This window comes from Ictalurus punctatus, chromosome 21 (assembly GCF_001660625.3).
Source record: "Ictalurus punctatus breed USDA103 chromosome 21, Coco_2.0, whole genome shotgun sequence".
In the NCBI taxonomy this organism is placed as follows: Eukaryota; Metazoa; Chordata; class Actinopteri; order Siluriformes; family Ictaluridae; genus Ictalurus; species Ictalurus punctatus.
In genome coordinates this window covers 11,104,516-11,120,000 of record NC_030436.2, presented here as the reverse complement: position 1 = coordinate 11,120,000, position 15,485 = coordinate 11,104,516, and the positions used below count along the sequence as shown (strand labels likewise).

The 15,485-nt window shown below is 39.3% G+C and overlaps 2 protein-coding genes across 6 annotated transcripts in view; one reads left to right on the top strand and one right to left on the bottom strand.

Moving 5' to 3' along the window:
- Window positions 1–3,454, top strand: part of zgc:113184 (uncharacterized protein LOC553745 homolog) — a 5,338-nt gene extending 1,884 nt beyond the window's left edge. The window contains exons 3-5 of one of the 2 annotated variants that reach the window (XM_017450781.3): window positions 712–897; window positions 1,441–1,640; window positions 2,886–3,454. In XM_017450781.3, coding sequence (XP_017306270.1) covers window positions 712–897; window positions 1,441–1,640; window positions 2,886–3,059 — 560 coding nt within the window. In that variant the 3' untranslated portion in view covers window positions 3,060–3,454. Of the gene's footprint in view, window positions 1–711; window positions 907–1,440; window positions 1,641–2,885 lie in introns of both variants that reach the window. The other variant, XM_017450779.3, reaches the window with a different exon arrangement.
- A 2,067-nt stretch (window positions 3,455–5,521) lies between these two features.
- Window positions 5,522–14,778, bottom strand: nab2 (NGFI-A binding protein 2 (EGR1 binding protein 2)). 4 transcript variants are annotated; one of them, XR_001810020.2, is made up of 7 exons: window positions 13,900–14,778; window positions 12,555–12,688; window positions 12,136–12,202; window positions 11,746–11,875; window positions 10,489–10,674; window positions 8,800–9,009; window positions 5,522–7,516 (listed from the first exon to the last, which is right to left on the bottom strand). XR_001810020.2 is itself a non-coding variant. In XM_017450775.2 (6 exons), the coding sequence occupies exons 1-6, from the start codon at window positions 14,776–14,778 to the stop codon at window positions 7,431–7,433; spliced, it is 1,482 nt and encodes a 493-aa protein (XP_017306264.1). In that variant the 3' UTR covers window positions 5,522–7,430. The 4 variants fall into 4 exon arrangements, 2 of the variants coding, with proteins under 2 accessions (XP_017306264.1, XP_017306266.1); XR_008393166.1 differs by lacking the exon at window positions 10,489–10,674; XM_017450775.2 differs by lacking the exon at window positions 8,800–9,009.
- Window positions 14,779–15,485: the final 707 nt, after the last annotated feature.

The window sequence follows — 15,485 nt, the reverse complement described above, 5'->3', positions numbered from 1 at the left end:
ATACAGAGGCCATGCCTCCTTCACTGAGATTGATACACAGACGCCATGCCTCCTTAATAAGGACTGGCAGACACTGACTACGTTTACATGGACAGCAGTAATCTAATTATTGACCTTACTCTGAGTAAGATAATAATGTGATTAAGGTGTTTACATGAGTCGCTTTTAGAATACTCCTGTCATGTTCCCGTTTTACATGTTATAGAACATAATTAGATCAACAGCCCGCATCATTACGTCACCGTGCCGCGCCATCCGACGTCCCTCCAGAATTTCACGTATCAATATACAGTTTGTCTTCATTATGGTACCGTATACAGTTTTGGGGGTTTTTATTTAATTTTTTTACGAATGCTTTAAGTGCAGTTAATTATTTGTCATGCTGTACGTGCAAATAGACAACTGCTTGAAGCCGTGGGCTGCGTCCCAAACCGCGTACTTACCGTCTACATAGTAGCTGAGATACATGTATTTTTCCCCACTACGGGCCTATAGTAGGCAAGTATGCGGTGTGGGACGCAGCCGTGCTCTCTTGTTCGCCGTAAAATGTTGAGCACTGCCGTGTGTGATAGTGTCCTATCGCAAAATGCGGTGAAAACTCTCACACGATGTTAATAATGTGATTAGGTGTTTACATGTCTATTAGGTGTTTACATGTCTATCAGTCACATGTCTGTGACTGATCTTAATCTCAGTATTATTCTCCCTCAGGTGTGGCTCCTGTCTTTAATGGGGATTTTGAAGACTTGTATTCTGAGCCGGTTCAGTACAGACGTGACGGATTGGGGACGTTCACCCGCGCAGAGGACCGAGCGCATGCAGCTCACACACACAAACAAGTGGCTCACACACACACCCCTGCTGCTCAAACACCCCCCCCTGCTTTACTCCCCGCAGGTATTACAGGTATCTGTGACTTTTATAGTCATTACGCTGTCATGTCCGTTATTCTCTCGTGTGAATATGTGAGTGAAAACATTACATTGTTTCAAAACTGAATGCAAATCAGCTTCAACTGTAGAGCTTAAACATTCTCCAAATCATCACAGTTCTGTAAATAAACAATGAGCCACAGTGAAACAAGTCCCGAGTGCTCTACAGGATGTTATAGCGCTTTATAGACAGAATCTAAACTGATCCCAGATTCCTCAATGTGACCAAGATATAGCTGTTTTTCACTGACTGCTATAGTGAACTGTGGAGAAGACTTTACAGCAATATGATGGTGAGATTTGTTTTAAATCTACAGCGTGTCTTAATTTTAATCAAGGAAAAAGTCTTCTCGAGCTCCTGATGGCATGTGGAGGTTAGAGGTGGAGAAAATGTGACACTGCTATGTTGTTATTTATACACACATGAAGTTGTATTCGATCATATTTCGTTATTTTTCATTGTTACTCTTGCGTTGTGCTCTGTGTGTGTGTATGGTTTGGGTTTCAGGAGATTCTGTAGTTTCCCCACTTGCTGGAGCTTTGAACAGACTGTACCTGGAGCCTGTGCAGGAGAAGGTGGAGGTTGATAGAGCGGCAGCAGCGTCAGGACAGTGTGAGACAGAGGAACGCAGTATTCTGGATGAGTTACGACAGGTTCAGCAGCGCTGGTACAGCAGCCAAACACCTAAACAACAACAACAACAACGGGTAAACATCAACACATCCTATCGATTTAGTTTCACTTCCTACAGTCAGTTTCTAACTAATAAACCTCATCTTTGTGGTTAAAGGGTTAGAGGAAGTATGAATTAAACCACCTGTTGGGATGTTATACTCACGGCCTCAATTATTACTCGTTCAGGTTTGTGTGGAAATGTTTTTGTAGGGCACATTAAACCCTTAAGGATTCTTCACTTTCTTAAATGGCTCTTCTTGAAAACCTGTCTAAAAGGGAAACCATCTGTAGAACCTTTAGCAAATAGAGCCTTTAAGGTTCCACCCATAGGAACATTCTGGAGAATTTTTTGGGGTTTGAGATTGAATCTTTTTTTTGTTGTTGTTTTTTACATATTCAGTAAATACACTGTTACAATTCTTTCAAGTGTTTGCCATCTAAAAAGGTCCTACATGGAATTCTCTCTAACATGGAACCGTTAAGAGTTCTCCTAGAACGTCACGCTCTTTGATTGTAATGTTTTACATAGAACCATTGAGATCCCCCCAGGAAAGACAAGATGAAGAATTTCATCATCTTTAGTGAAATAGTTTGTTTTGGGGGTTTTTCAAAATAGTTTATTACTCAGTAAATACACTGCTACAATATTCAAAGGTTCTTCATTTTTCTAAAAAGGCTCTACTCTAAAAGGGAAACCCTCTGTTGTAGGGTTCTACATAGAACCTTTAAGGTTCCCCCAGAAGGTCAAGTTGAAGAACTGTCTAGGGTTCAACGTTTAATTATCCTAAACAGGATTCCTCAAGGATTCTTTGGAGAGTTAATGGTTCTATGCTTCCTGAAGGGGTTCTTCTTGGAATTAAAAAAAAAAGTAGATTCAGCCTTTAATGTTCGCATTAGAGGGAAATACGTTTATTTATTTTTCTGAAAATGTAGTGCACTACACTCCTAAAAATGGTTTCTAAAGAGTTCTTTGGATAGTTATAGAGGAACCTACATATAAGGCCGCCCTCGGGTGGACAAGCTGAAGAACATTTTGGGTTCTAGATTTACCATGTTTAAGTGTGTACTCTGAGTGATTTGGTCTCTACAGTGAAGCTAATAGAATAGTTATATAGTTATGAGAATGTTTATGAAGCTGTTAAATGAAGTTGAAGTTGAAGCTCCACCATCACTGTTCAAGGCGATGTTAAATGGTCACGTGTGCTGCAGAACCGCTGTACAGAGGGTTCTATGGAGCATTTCTGCATTAACTGTGTTAATGTTGCTGTATGCCGCAGCGGCCGTGGTCATCGTCGTTCCTGACCAGCGAGATGCTGAGCGAGGCGGGCGGGATGCTGATGTCTCGCATCACGCTGCACTCTCAGGTTTGCGAGTTCTGCCACGCCGTGTTTCCTGGACACACCACCACCAGGGGAGATTTCCTCCGCCATCTCACCACACACATCTCCTGACACTTTACACTTGTCTAAGGTAGACGCTAGCAGGTCATACAGTGCGTCGTAGGTGAGACTGTTACGTTTAAACACAGTTCATGTTAAAGGTTTTTATGCTGCATGAGTCATTGAAATCATTTTACTACAAGCATTATGTTTATTAAGGCCTCTGTTACTTTTAAAAGAACAAATGTGTCTAATTAATCAAATGTAAAATGCTAAATACCAAAAAAGCTTATCTCTTTAGCTTAAACAGTTTTTGCCAATTTGAGTTGTATGATATTAAATCATAATTTATGTGTAGATTTACTTTATCACATGGAGAAATAATACTATCTTATACTTATACTGAACCAGTGTACTAAGCATAGTACAATTTCTTTCTGCATTAAACCAGCACTGAGACTACTGTATATCATGTTTTTCTCACAAAAGTCTGATGTCTGTCTGTATTTAAACATATTCAAATGACATGCTGGATATCATTCCCCTGTAATTCCCTGTCATTGCTTTCCTTACACTAACCACAGTGTTGTTGAGTTCTGGATTGTGTTTGGTCAAAAGATGTTGATTAATTTTCTATAACAGCAGCTCTGACAGTGGTGCAGCTGCAAATCGCAGGTTAATTTATAACTAACGTGCTCGTTTGAACGTGTTATCGTTTCTATAGCGACAACTCATTCACAGGTACTCGTACAGCAGAAGCTTGATGTGAGGAGATGTAAATTTAACGTTTATGGAGGGAGTCTCCACTGTCAGCGCTTTGTAACAGTCCAACGTTAAAGCTGTAACTTTAAGCTTTCAGACATCTTCAGTACAGAGGAGTTTATGCTACTGTGCGGTACCATGACAAGCTGATGCTTCCTGAGTTTTACTTACCCCAGCATCATCCCATATCGCTTAACTGTTAAAAAAACGTTGCTTAAGATCAGGATGAAGTATAACATGAATAAAACTGATTGAAATCATTTCCAAAGCACAGCAGTTGTCCAGAAGTGAACAGACTACATAATCCATTATGATCATACTAAAGAGGGATTAACATCACAGAGGATTAACATCAGTGACAAAGCTCGGCTCTTTATATGATTTGTGCCAAATATATGCAAATCGTGTGTTTTATGTGCTAATTATACTTTATATTGTATTGTATATGGATTTTACCATGTATATAGGCAATTCCAGAGTATTGCCTCATAGTGTTATTATTTAAAAATGAATAATATCTATTGCTTTCATAAACCCATGCTGAGCAATGAGTCATTAATGGGATGATTAATTTGCTTCATTTTACTAACCGATGAATTGTATTCGATTGACAAAGCTTTTCTCATTAGTCTTTTATGACATTTGATATTATGATGAGAAAGAATCATACCACATGCACATATAAAAGTACAACATCATCCTGTTGTCCCTTCTATCTCCAGCATGGCCGTGACGTCACTACAGGCCACTCAGGGAGCTCGCTATATTTAGCGCTGCATCTTCCGCTCAACAGATATCGCAAGCTCCGCAGCTCAGTGATGCTGCAAATGCCATCCTTCCCAAGTTTCTCATTTGTGATCAAAATGATGCTGTATTTATCCCAGGATTAAGATGAACTAACAGTTCATTATTTCCTGTCATTATGACAGAGTGGTGCATAAAGCTGTTCATTCGACAGTGAAAATACGATTGATGTCAAAAGTCACATTTCAGTTTAAGATAAATGAAATTTCCCTGACATTTCACCACAACATGTGTCTGGTGTATGAAGTGGGCTAACTAGGGAAGCTTATAGTCTCCAGTTTAGCCTTGTGCTAATCATTGTGCATTGTTTTTGCTAGCTTGTTATACTACTGTTTACCTCAGAGTGTAATCTATGAGATTGAAAATAAATTTTAAAAAATCATGTAGTTGTACTCAAAATGTCACTGAGAAGAATTAGTATGTCTGAAAAAAAAAAAAAAAATCACTTTCACTCAAATACCGAATGAAAAGATGTCCATATTGGTGGACATCATTCAGTACTATAATTCCAATGTACAGAGCATGGCGTGTATGTGATTGTTACTGTTTTTTTAGTTTATATTGTGAACCTGTGTTACATATTGTTAAATACTGGCACACTTTTGATTTATAAGATCACTGAAAGTTGTAGATGATGCACAAAGTGTAGAGGTCTAGCAACATACGCTAGCAAATGACTGAGCTAGTTAGTTCATAGTGATTGTCTTTTATATAGACAGCATGAAGACAAAGTAACCGTGGAAACTGCAAAAAAAAAAAAGTCAGGATCATCAACTTTTCCCTCCGGTGTGTTGGTAAATTATTAAAAACAACAAGAACAAGTCCGTATGATTATCGCAAGCACACTTAGCATCATCAACTGCTAACCCAAACTACTATGGGTTCTGCCATTTTGAGAAATGTAAATGAGGATTTGAGCTATAAATGATTTCCCTTGAATCCCAAATAAATGACACAAAACCAAGCAATAAACAATAAAATACCATTTATTGAGGATATTAAAAAATAAATTATCTGATTCCAGTAAGACAACAATGATTTCTACCATGAGATGGCATAACACATACAACCTACTGGATGATCCTGTCCTTAATGACAAATAGGGATTTAAATCTAGATTGCTTTCTACCTTTAAAAGTTTAGAAAAAAATAACACAAACTGATGTCCCGTACTTTTACTACAGCTGATACGCTTATATTCTGTATAAGTTTAGTATATTAGTGTTAAAACCGTTTGAATTAAACCACACTTAAAAAACGGATTCCTTTAACCACTTTACCATCTAATTTTACACTCAGAGCGACTCGGATTCAGCACAGAATCAGCAGGTCAGTACGTTATCGCTGCGATCGTGTCTTTTAACTAAAGTTACATGCCGGTAATCAGGAGACAGAAACAAACCTACAGTTACGGCTGTGTTACTGATGTGACAGCAATGAAAGTACGCTAGGTATTTACAAGAAATGTAAATCTCTTTCCTGCTATTTTATGTCCAGAGTTCAGCACAGTCTGGCGCAAAGTGCATCATGGGTAATCTGTACCCAATCTGTAGGGTACACCATTTAGACACTAACCAAGTGCACTGAGGGAGTTCTGGATATTCTCTGTTATGCTTTCAGACATGATGACAAAATAAGAAAACTCCCTAATGCACTATATAGTGTATTTCAGAAATATGTGATTTTCATGATCTATGCCTGTCAGTACCCAAAAAAGGGGGCATGGCCATCCATCTTCTACCGCTTACTCCTTCTTCAGGGTCGCAGGGGAACCTGGAGCCAATCCCAGGGAGCATCAGGCATAAGGCAGGGTACACCCTGGACAGGGTGCCAGTCCATCGCAGGGCACAATCACATACACACTCACACACCCATTCATACACTACGGACACTTTAGACACACCAATCAGCCTACCACACATGTCTTTGGACTAGGGGAGGAAACCCCCGCAGCACAGGGAGAACATGCAAACTCCACACACACGTATGTGTGTGTGAATGTTCGATTCCCGGTGGGAATTGAATCCCGGACCCTGGAGGTGTGAGGCAAATGTGCTAACCACTAAGCCACCGTGTGGGGCTCTGTGTCTATTTGCCTATTAGGGATAAAAATTTTAAGTTTTATATCTGGATTTCTGTAAAGCTGCTTTGCGACAATGTTCACTGTTAACAGCGCTATACAAATAAAATTGAATTGAATTGAACATCAGTCCCAGAGAATGAAATGTGTCAGTCTCAGTAAGAGGTGTGGCCTTTGTTTATGTCAGTCCTAATAAAGGAGGCATGGCCTCTGAGCCTGCCAGGCTCAGTAAAAGAGGCGTGGCTTTTATTTGTGAAGTCCTAATAAAGAAGACTTGGCGTCTGAGAGTATTAGTCCCAATTTTTTAAAAAAAGGGTATGGCTGTCTGTCAATCTCAGTGAAGGATGTGTGGCCTAAGAACAGTCAAATGTATTACTGCATTTTTTCATTATTATTAATGTGTGTGTGTGTGCTGCTTTACATAACAATTACTGTATTGCACTGTATTGTATTGCAGCAGAACAGCTCTAAATTGTATCGTAAGTCATCATGGATGCTTTAAATGTGTCTATCATGCACCAGATCATGAATATTGTATCGAGACACGCCCCCTTGGTGACATGTAAATGTTCTAAACTGCACTGAACTCGGACCATTCAGAACCAAATTTGATCTACACAAACACACATCTTCATCCAGCCACTGACTCACAATAGAACATTCTAACACTGGACCTGTGATGTGCTAACTACATGAGACAGTTTTAGGAAAGCGGGTGTGAAAATCTCCGGAGGGTTCGAGTCGTATGAGACCTGAGTTGAGCAGCAAGGCAACTTCTGGCTCCTGCTGGTGTCCCTTTAAGGGTCGTCTTTGGTGCTGGCAGGGCTGCTGCTCTGGTGGGACGCGTTTAAGCCTCGTCTGTCTGATGCTCGGCCCTCTGGCTCTGCAAGGAGGAGGAAAAATCATTTTTTACACATCGTTCTTTACATCTGTCTTGTCGGAAAGTTAGAACGAACAGGACAAAAATGATGCAAACTTGAAATGAGCACAGAACAAACTGTGAAAACAAATGAAAAAGCCCAAAATGTCTTTTTGAAGAGCATAAATTGTTTTTGTTTACTAAATAACAAATTCTGTGCAGTTCTGACAAAAAAAAAGTGATTAGACAACAAAAAAGCACATAATGTTTGACATTATAAATATGTAAATTTGTAATCCCTCTTCCTCTAGGAAACCAGAGCTGCTCAACGCTCATTTGCATATTAGAACCTGATTGGCTATTGTTTGTTGTGATGCAGTAACTATTGCCTGTTTTCAAGAAAATATGAAGTTTCCTAAGAGTGACACTTTTCACGATTTGTCAGCATGTTTAATCAAATATAGGTTATATATATATATATATATATATATATATATATATATATATATATATATGTGTGTGTGTGTGTGTATCATATGTCAATATCTGATTTATTTTTTTAAATATAAATTTTTATATATAAAAATATGTTTAAAAGATTTTTATCGAGGAGCTTCCGATCAATATCAGTTGTCATGCTTAGCATCATTATCTTAGAACAAAACAATTAAAATGTAAATGCTATTTTAAAAATTCTGTTTTTTTTTCTTTTCTTTCTCACTACATTTCTCATCACTTATGAAGATGGTGGCATGTACACTAAAGGTGTAATAGAGTTTTCTTTTGTTTTTGCTCATCGGTTGTATCTTAGCTAATACCTACTGTTCTTCTAGTCTATTATAATTGGTATTGAGAGAAATTCGAATGATTAAAGGAGATTAAGGTCATAAAGACATTGATCTGGTCCTCATAAGGTCACAAATGTGAAGAGTGCATTTATAAACAGCAGCGTAAATACTGGTCTGGTTATTAGTTAATTGGCCAAGTACTAGCCGAGAGAGCTGTTGTATTGGTGTGTACATCAAAACAGTCACAAGCAGGGAGGAAAACGACTGTAAACCCCAAACCCTTAATAATCACCTCTTAATAACCCTCCAGTCTTAGAGCATCCAGGAAGACAATAAAAAAATCAGTTTAAAGATGGTTTCACAAACATATTCTTTTATTTTTTCTTAATAGATGAGGACTGGTTACTGTTAAAAATCTGAAAAATCTGATGCAGCCATACTGAAGAGAATGAAAAGACAAAACTATGAACTATGAACAAATGCAGAATAAATCCCCAATCTGCTCATGATAATCCTGACCTGCGTAAAACTGCAGCAGGAATCATATGTATGTTTTAGGCTGCTGCTGCTGCTGTTGTTGCTGTTGTTGTTGCTGCTGTTGTTTTTTTCATTTTCACAAATATAACAGCCATGGCAAATAGTAGGGCGGGATTTAGAGCTGTCAATCAAACCTCTTCCCAGCGTCCAAAGTAAAACAGAGCCAATCCACTGATCTTGTGTAAGATGAGACTGTGTGGAGGAGAGAGAGGTCGAGTGAGAGAGGTTTACAGAAGCAGGGTGAGTGACAGTCACACTGAAACGATGTCCCGGTGATTTGCGTTTTTTTTTTTTTTAAATGTTTTTTGCGTTCGGATGCGTGAAAGTAGGAGATGTGAAGAAATTGAAGAAGACATGATACTGAGCTCATCTTTTCCTCATTAAGCTTAAGGGAGGAAAAGAGGAGGAAATAAAAGAGACTGCACCCTTCCCCTGCCCACGCGTTTTATTTTTACTCCGTCTTTCTATGAGTCAATGCGACGCCCTTCTCACTCCGGCCCACTCGTTCGCCCCCGCTCTCTCCTCATCCATCCATCCCACCCTCTGCTCACACATTTCTCATGAGCTTTGACGTCAGAGAGGCAGGGGGGGAGCTCCAATTTACCGCCCACACGCTACTTCCTGTGGCCCCAGCCGCCCATGCAGCACTCTCTCTCTCTCTCTCTCTCTCTGTCGCTTCCTCTCCCCCTCCACCCCATGGTGACATCGCATTACAAAGGCGTTTGCATCTCAAAGGCTACAGTTTTAATGCAAGCACACAAGCGCTCACTGTTTCTGCTGAACTATAGCCTGGAGAATTGCTTCACACATAATAAGGCTATTTAAATAAAGCTCTTTGCTGCTCAACAATCATTTCTCATAAATGTGGTATAAAATATCATGTCTTATATAAAAAAAATTCTGTTTAACGTCCAGCCGAGTCTGAATAAGAAAAGCAAAGACAGAAATGTGATGAATGTCTCAAACTCACAGCTGAACTCACTGATCACGTGTGTGGGCGTGGCCTAATAATCTAAGGAGCATGCTTGAATGACAGCCCTCCACCTGCCACACTGCTCAGGACTGATCAAACATACAGTAAATGTACAAAGTGACTGTTGTTGCGTTAGCATAGTAACTAGGTTAATTTTTTTTTCACTTTGATAACTTTCATGTTTAAGTTGACTTTTGTTTGCTAGCTGGTTTTTGCCTGCAAGGTGTGTTTTTGCTTAATTGGTTCATTTTCAATCGCTAATTTGACTTTGCTCGCTAGTTTAACTTTCAAGCATCAGTTAATTTTGCTTCCTAGGTTTGATTTTACTCGCTAATTTCTTTTCTTTGCTAGGTTAGCTTTTGCCAGCTAGTTTGTTTTCACTAGATTGCGTTTGTCCTTAGGTTAGCATTCAAGCTCTAGATTAGCTTTCAGTCCCTAATTTGCTTTCGATTGCTAGTTTGCGTCTGCTTTCTATTTTAAATCTTTTCAAATCGCTATATATTGTCTTCACTTGCTAGTTGGCTTTGACTCTCTGGGTTGAAGTTGTGAGGGTGGAGTTTACAAAAGCATTAATTAAGATTAGCCCCGCACACTTGGCATTAAAATCTAATGTAAGAGATTCACTGGCTACCCATCATCCATCTGGTTTTATTATTAGTGAACCAAACAGAACTCGTTTCATGTAGAACAGAATTCACCTGAAGTCTGTCTCTTCTCTGACCCTAGGCTGACCTTGGCCGCGTGGTCACGTGACACCATTCTAGCCAATCGCAGGCCTTCATCCATGAGCGTTTGCTGCATGAGCTGGCGACTCCAGGTGACGGGGCCGATGGTGTCGGCAAGGGGACGGGGGGATGACGAGGGGAGAGAGTGAGGCCCTACATCTATCAGGACACACACACACACACACACACACACACACACACAGACAGTATGACGCTCACACACACACTGCAGCTCATCAACACTATTATTCTTCATCACAAACGGATGGTAGACGTGATATTTACAAAAAAACAACATGAAATATAAGACAGTGATGTGTCAGAGTCCGGTGTAGAAGTTCTGAACATTCAGTAGACACGTGCTGATAATCTGTTATACGATATGTTGCAATATTTAGCATGAAAAACACTGTTACCACGGAGACAGCATACTAAAAATAAGAGCAGTTCTAAGCAATTAAGTTGTAATTTTACACCCTAATTTTAAATGTGAGATTTTACAGGCTAAAAGTTTCATTTCACACAAAAAAAGCATACCGGCACAAATACAGAGCAAATAAGCAGAAATCATTTTCCAAATTGACGTCCTCGACGGTGTATTCTATCTTTGTTTGTATGTTTGTCTACGACTGATTTTAAAAAAAAATTTTTTTAAAGGCTTCAGCGACAAATACACAAGTAAATTAAAACGATATTAATACTACTTCTAATTTTCCTGACAAAACTAAAAGTACGTCTGGGAGTCCTGAGAGTATTAAAGATACCTCTGACAATCCTGACAAAATTAAAGCTAATTCTAAAGGTTGAATTCAACAAATGTGTAAAAATGTCGTACACTGTAAAAACAAATCATTAATATAGGAGTATTTGTCTAAAATTTCTTAGCGGAAGAACAAATATAAAACAAATATAGAAGAGATGCAAAACTATTTTCCCATAAAATATGAAAATTTCAGACAAAATATGTCGTCTATATATCTAGACATAAGGTTAATGATCTTATATTTCTTCTTAGAACAATCTCATAATGAGAATTATTTGATGCTTATATTCAAGATATTTTTGATATCGTATATCATAATAGTTGTAAAAAAGTTATTATAAAAGATTAAACAGTTAACACAAAATATATTTTTTAAATGATATCAGAACATGCCTGGGCACAGCAGTGAGATATTCCTTCAATTTTTTTTTCATTATGAAGGGAATACAGTGAGGTTTTTTTATTACCGTGAGATAAACTGTCCAGACTTTCTCCTGACAAGCTGTCGTCGTCTGCTGCTGACCTGAGGCCGGGGTGAATCACTACGTCAGCACTTTTCGATCCACGTATCGGGTTAATACTGTCTGAATCTGTGACCTGAAGAGAAAAGGCCAATCGTTAGCCAATCACGGGGCTTACATAACGACTGGGCAATGTGGCAATATGATATGGATATCATGATAAATTACCAAGGACATGAACTAGACATTATTTTATATCTTTGGGACATGGTCTACTAAAATGGCCCACTTAAAATAAGGTAATTTATTACTGTTTTTTAGAACTGGGGATTTCAATTTCTTTAGTAAATTGAGTAATAATGTACAATACATATCATTATAAGAGTATACACTAACCTCGAGTTTGATTCTTTTCGGAGCGCTGTTGTCTGTAAAGGAATTGGTACAGTCCTCAGGGTTGGTCCTAAAACAACAGAGTAGAATTTATTATTATTATTATTATTGTTATTATTATTATTATTATTACTACTACTACTACTACTATTGTATTTTTCTAAATAAATAATCATGTGAAGAAAATTTTGATTGATAAAGGTTACAGTTTTATATCAACCTGTTTTATGAACAAGTGATAAAAAGAAGTAAAAAAGAAAATAAAAGAAATAACATGTAAAAACATAAAATATCAGACACATAGCAACGGGAGAAATTGAAAAAGTGAAGCAATGTTAAGAATTGTTGTTTTTTTTCCGTTTAATTATCATGCTGATTTGTTTACTTTCCATCATTTGTCCAATCGAATGGTAACTCCTGACCTGCTGTGTTTCAGAGTGGAGGTGTAGGCGCATTCCCTCGCCACCTGCCGAGCCAGTGAGAAAAGCTCGACCCGTCTCAATAACAGCGCGTTGTCACGTATGCAGAACTGCGCCGCCGCTTCGTTGATGATCATCTGAGCAGGAAAGATACAACCAGTGAACCGTGTTTCTGTACGCTGGACACTCATCCCCAAATCTGTCGTAAACATTAGTTAGTGCTGTTAACATTTTCAGACCTGATTTTTCTCGCCGGTCGAATAAAATCTCTCAGAAATAACGCATATCCTACATTTAAATGAAACATTATGTCTACAATTATTGTACTTCAGGTCCGCTGCAGGGTTTCAACAGCTGTTCTGTGGTCTGAATTCTTTATTTTCATTTTCCTGATCAGTTAGGTTTAAGCTTTTTTAATAAAAAGAAAATTAATTTAAAAAATCCCTAAATCGTATAACATTATTATAGAATTACTGTATATTTATTAAGCATTCAAGACAAGAATATTTCATTTTTAAGATATTTTTTATTCTATGTTGGCTAATACATTGCTATGTCTACACTTTAGTTTTATATTTAAAAACAGATTACATTAATATGCAAATTAAACACTCCCAACTCATGGGCATCATTTGCATATTAGGGTCTGATTGGCTCTTGTATTTTATGATGCAATAACTAACTCCGATTTAAGTGTTCAGCGCAGTGCAGTGACATTTTTGACATTTCATGCTTTGAAAACAGTTTCATGAAGTGACTTTAGACTTTAGTATTTTTTTAAACTAAGCAGTTCCTTATGAAGTTGCTTTTTTTTGCTGTATTTATAAATCTCGTCACCGCAGATCTCGTGCACCTTTTCTGGGATTCCTGAAGCACGGAGTAACATATTCACAGCTGTAGTCTGACTCCAAGTAAAATATCCACAGTGTCCACTTTATCCCAAATGCAGGTGATGAGCCGAGACCTGTTTGGTGTCTGAAGTTTGCTTCTAAGTTGCTAACAAAAAAGCAGAGCTTATATCTATGAGGTCAGCATCATGGCTACAGCAAATTGAAACAAATTTAGCACTTCTAACACGAACCCCCACCTTCAGATTTTAGGCCACATTCGTTACTTGAGTCTAATGTGCTGAGGAGGAAAAATGTTTCCAGAGTAAATAGACACCTAAAAGTGTTTTTAGCTGTGTGACGTCTTTTTGTCCAAGTTTATAGATAACAGCGTGTCAAAAACCACATCGGCAATCCACAAATATCTCCACAAAGGTGACTGAGTAGATGATTAGACACGGTGCTAAACTGGAAGCTAATGGCATTCCTTTACGTGTTAGCAAACCTAAGCAGGATCTTACCTCGTGGTGTGTCAGCTGCTTGCCCTCCCTCCTCTTGGAGTCAAAGCGGCCGTAGATGAGGCTGTACTTGCGGATCTCCTCCTCTTTGCTCTTGTCGTGTGGCTCCATGTTGAAAATGTGACCCACCGTCTTGGCCATCTTCTTATTCAGCCTGAGGAGACTCTTGACCTCGGCTGGGTCTGTGTGCGGCACCGTCCTGAACAGACGCTCCACGCTTTCCCCTACCGCCTTCACCGTGTCTGCATCCAGCTGTCCTCCAGGCCAAGGGGAGGAGGATGAGGAGGAAGATGTGGGTGGCGTCGAGGGACCTATGTTCCGGGAGTGGACCAAAAGAGGCAAAGGCGGACTGGGCTGGTCTTCCTCTGCTCCGACGCTTCCGTCTAATTCCGGACTGAGCCAGTGAGGCTCCATGGGGGACAGTTTGTCCCTGTAAAGATGATGATCTGGAGGAAGAGGGGATGCCTGGGAGCATGGGCTCCTCGGACTGCCATTGTCTCGGAGCGGAGTCAGACAAGCTCCCTGATCTTCCCTGTCGCACGGGGACGCCGGTTGGCCGTTGGTTAAGGACTTCCTCGAGCCCATGATGCTGTCGATTTTAAAAAGCGGGATTCCTCCCATGGCCGAGGTCAGAGGTTGGTTGAAAACGGCAGGATTTGCGGCCCAGTCGCGCAGAGCTTTCTGCAAGCGCCGCACGTGCAGGGGCTTCGTTGCCATCCCGACCAGAGCCATGATCTCGAGGAATTCCTCTTCTCCGGCCTCACACAGCTGCTGCACATCATCGCCACCCTGCTGGATGAAGGTGTCGTAGTACATGAGCAGGTTGGCCCTCTGCAGCACACGGTACAGCTGCAGCTCGCCCAGCGTCCGTGGCGTCGACATCCTCCGGCTGCTATGCTACAACTACATAGACACAACAACCAAAAGCACTGTCAAAATTTAAAAAATACAAAACTAGCAGAACACATTAGCGTTTCAATAGCAATTCATTCTTGGACATAATTAGGCAGGAATAAGGTGGAATTTATTTTGATGCTAATAATATCCTCATTTGGGCAACAATCATTAAGTCATTGCCATAATTGCTGTCATTTACCTATATTGATATTTATGCATATTCTCAACAAGATAGTAAGTCAGACCTTGTAGTTTGATCGAATATGGGAAAATTGTCCGCAGTTACTGTTTTGACAACAAAAAAAGAATTACATTTTTCAGAAAACAGCCCAAAAACATGTTTTCTGCTGAGGCCTATTCTCCATTGTGAATAAAATGTGAAATATTTCACTATATTTAAAGGAGGCATTTGTCATTTTTGGAGCCCTCTGCTCCCTGAGAGATGAACTGCAACTACACTGAACACGTTAGCAAGCCCCACCCCTCTGTTTCTGGCTGGGGGTGGAGCTTGCTTCAAGGCCAGAAAAAAAGTATCCTGGAGAGACGACAAATATCCACTGCATATATTTTAATATTTCGATTTTCAAACGTTTTTTTTCATTTGAATAAGATATAGTGAGAAAATGCTTATTATTATATCAACAATCTTTCTTATTATATATAGAGACAGAAAATAAAAACAATAATAATAA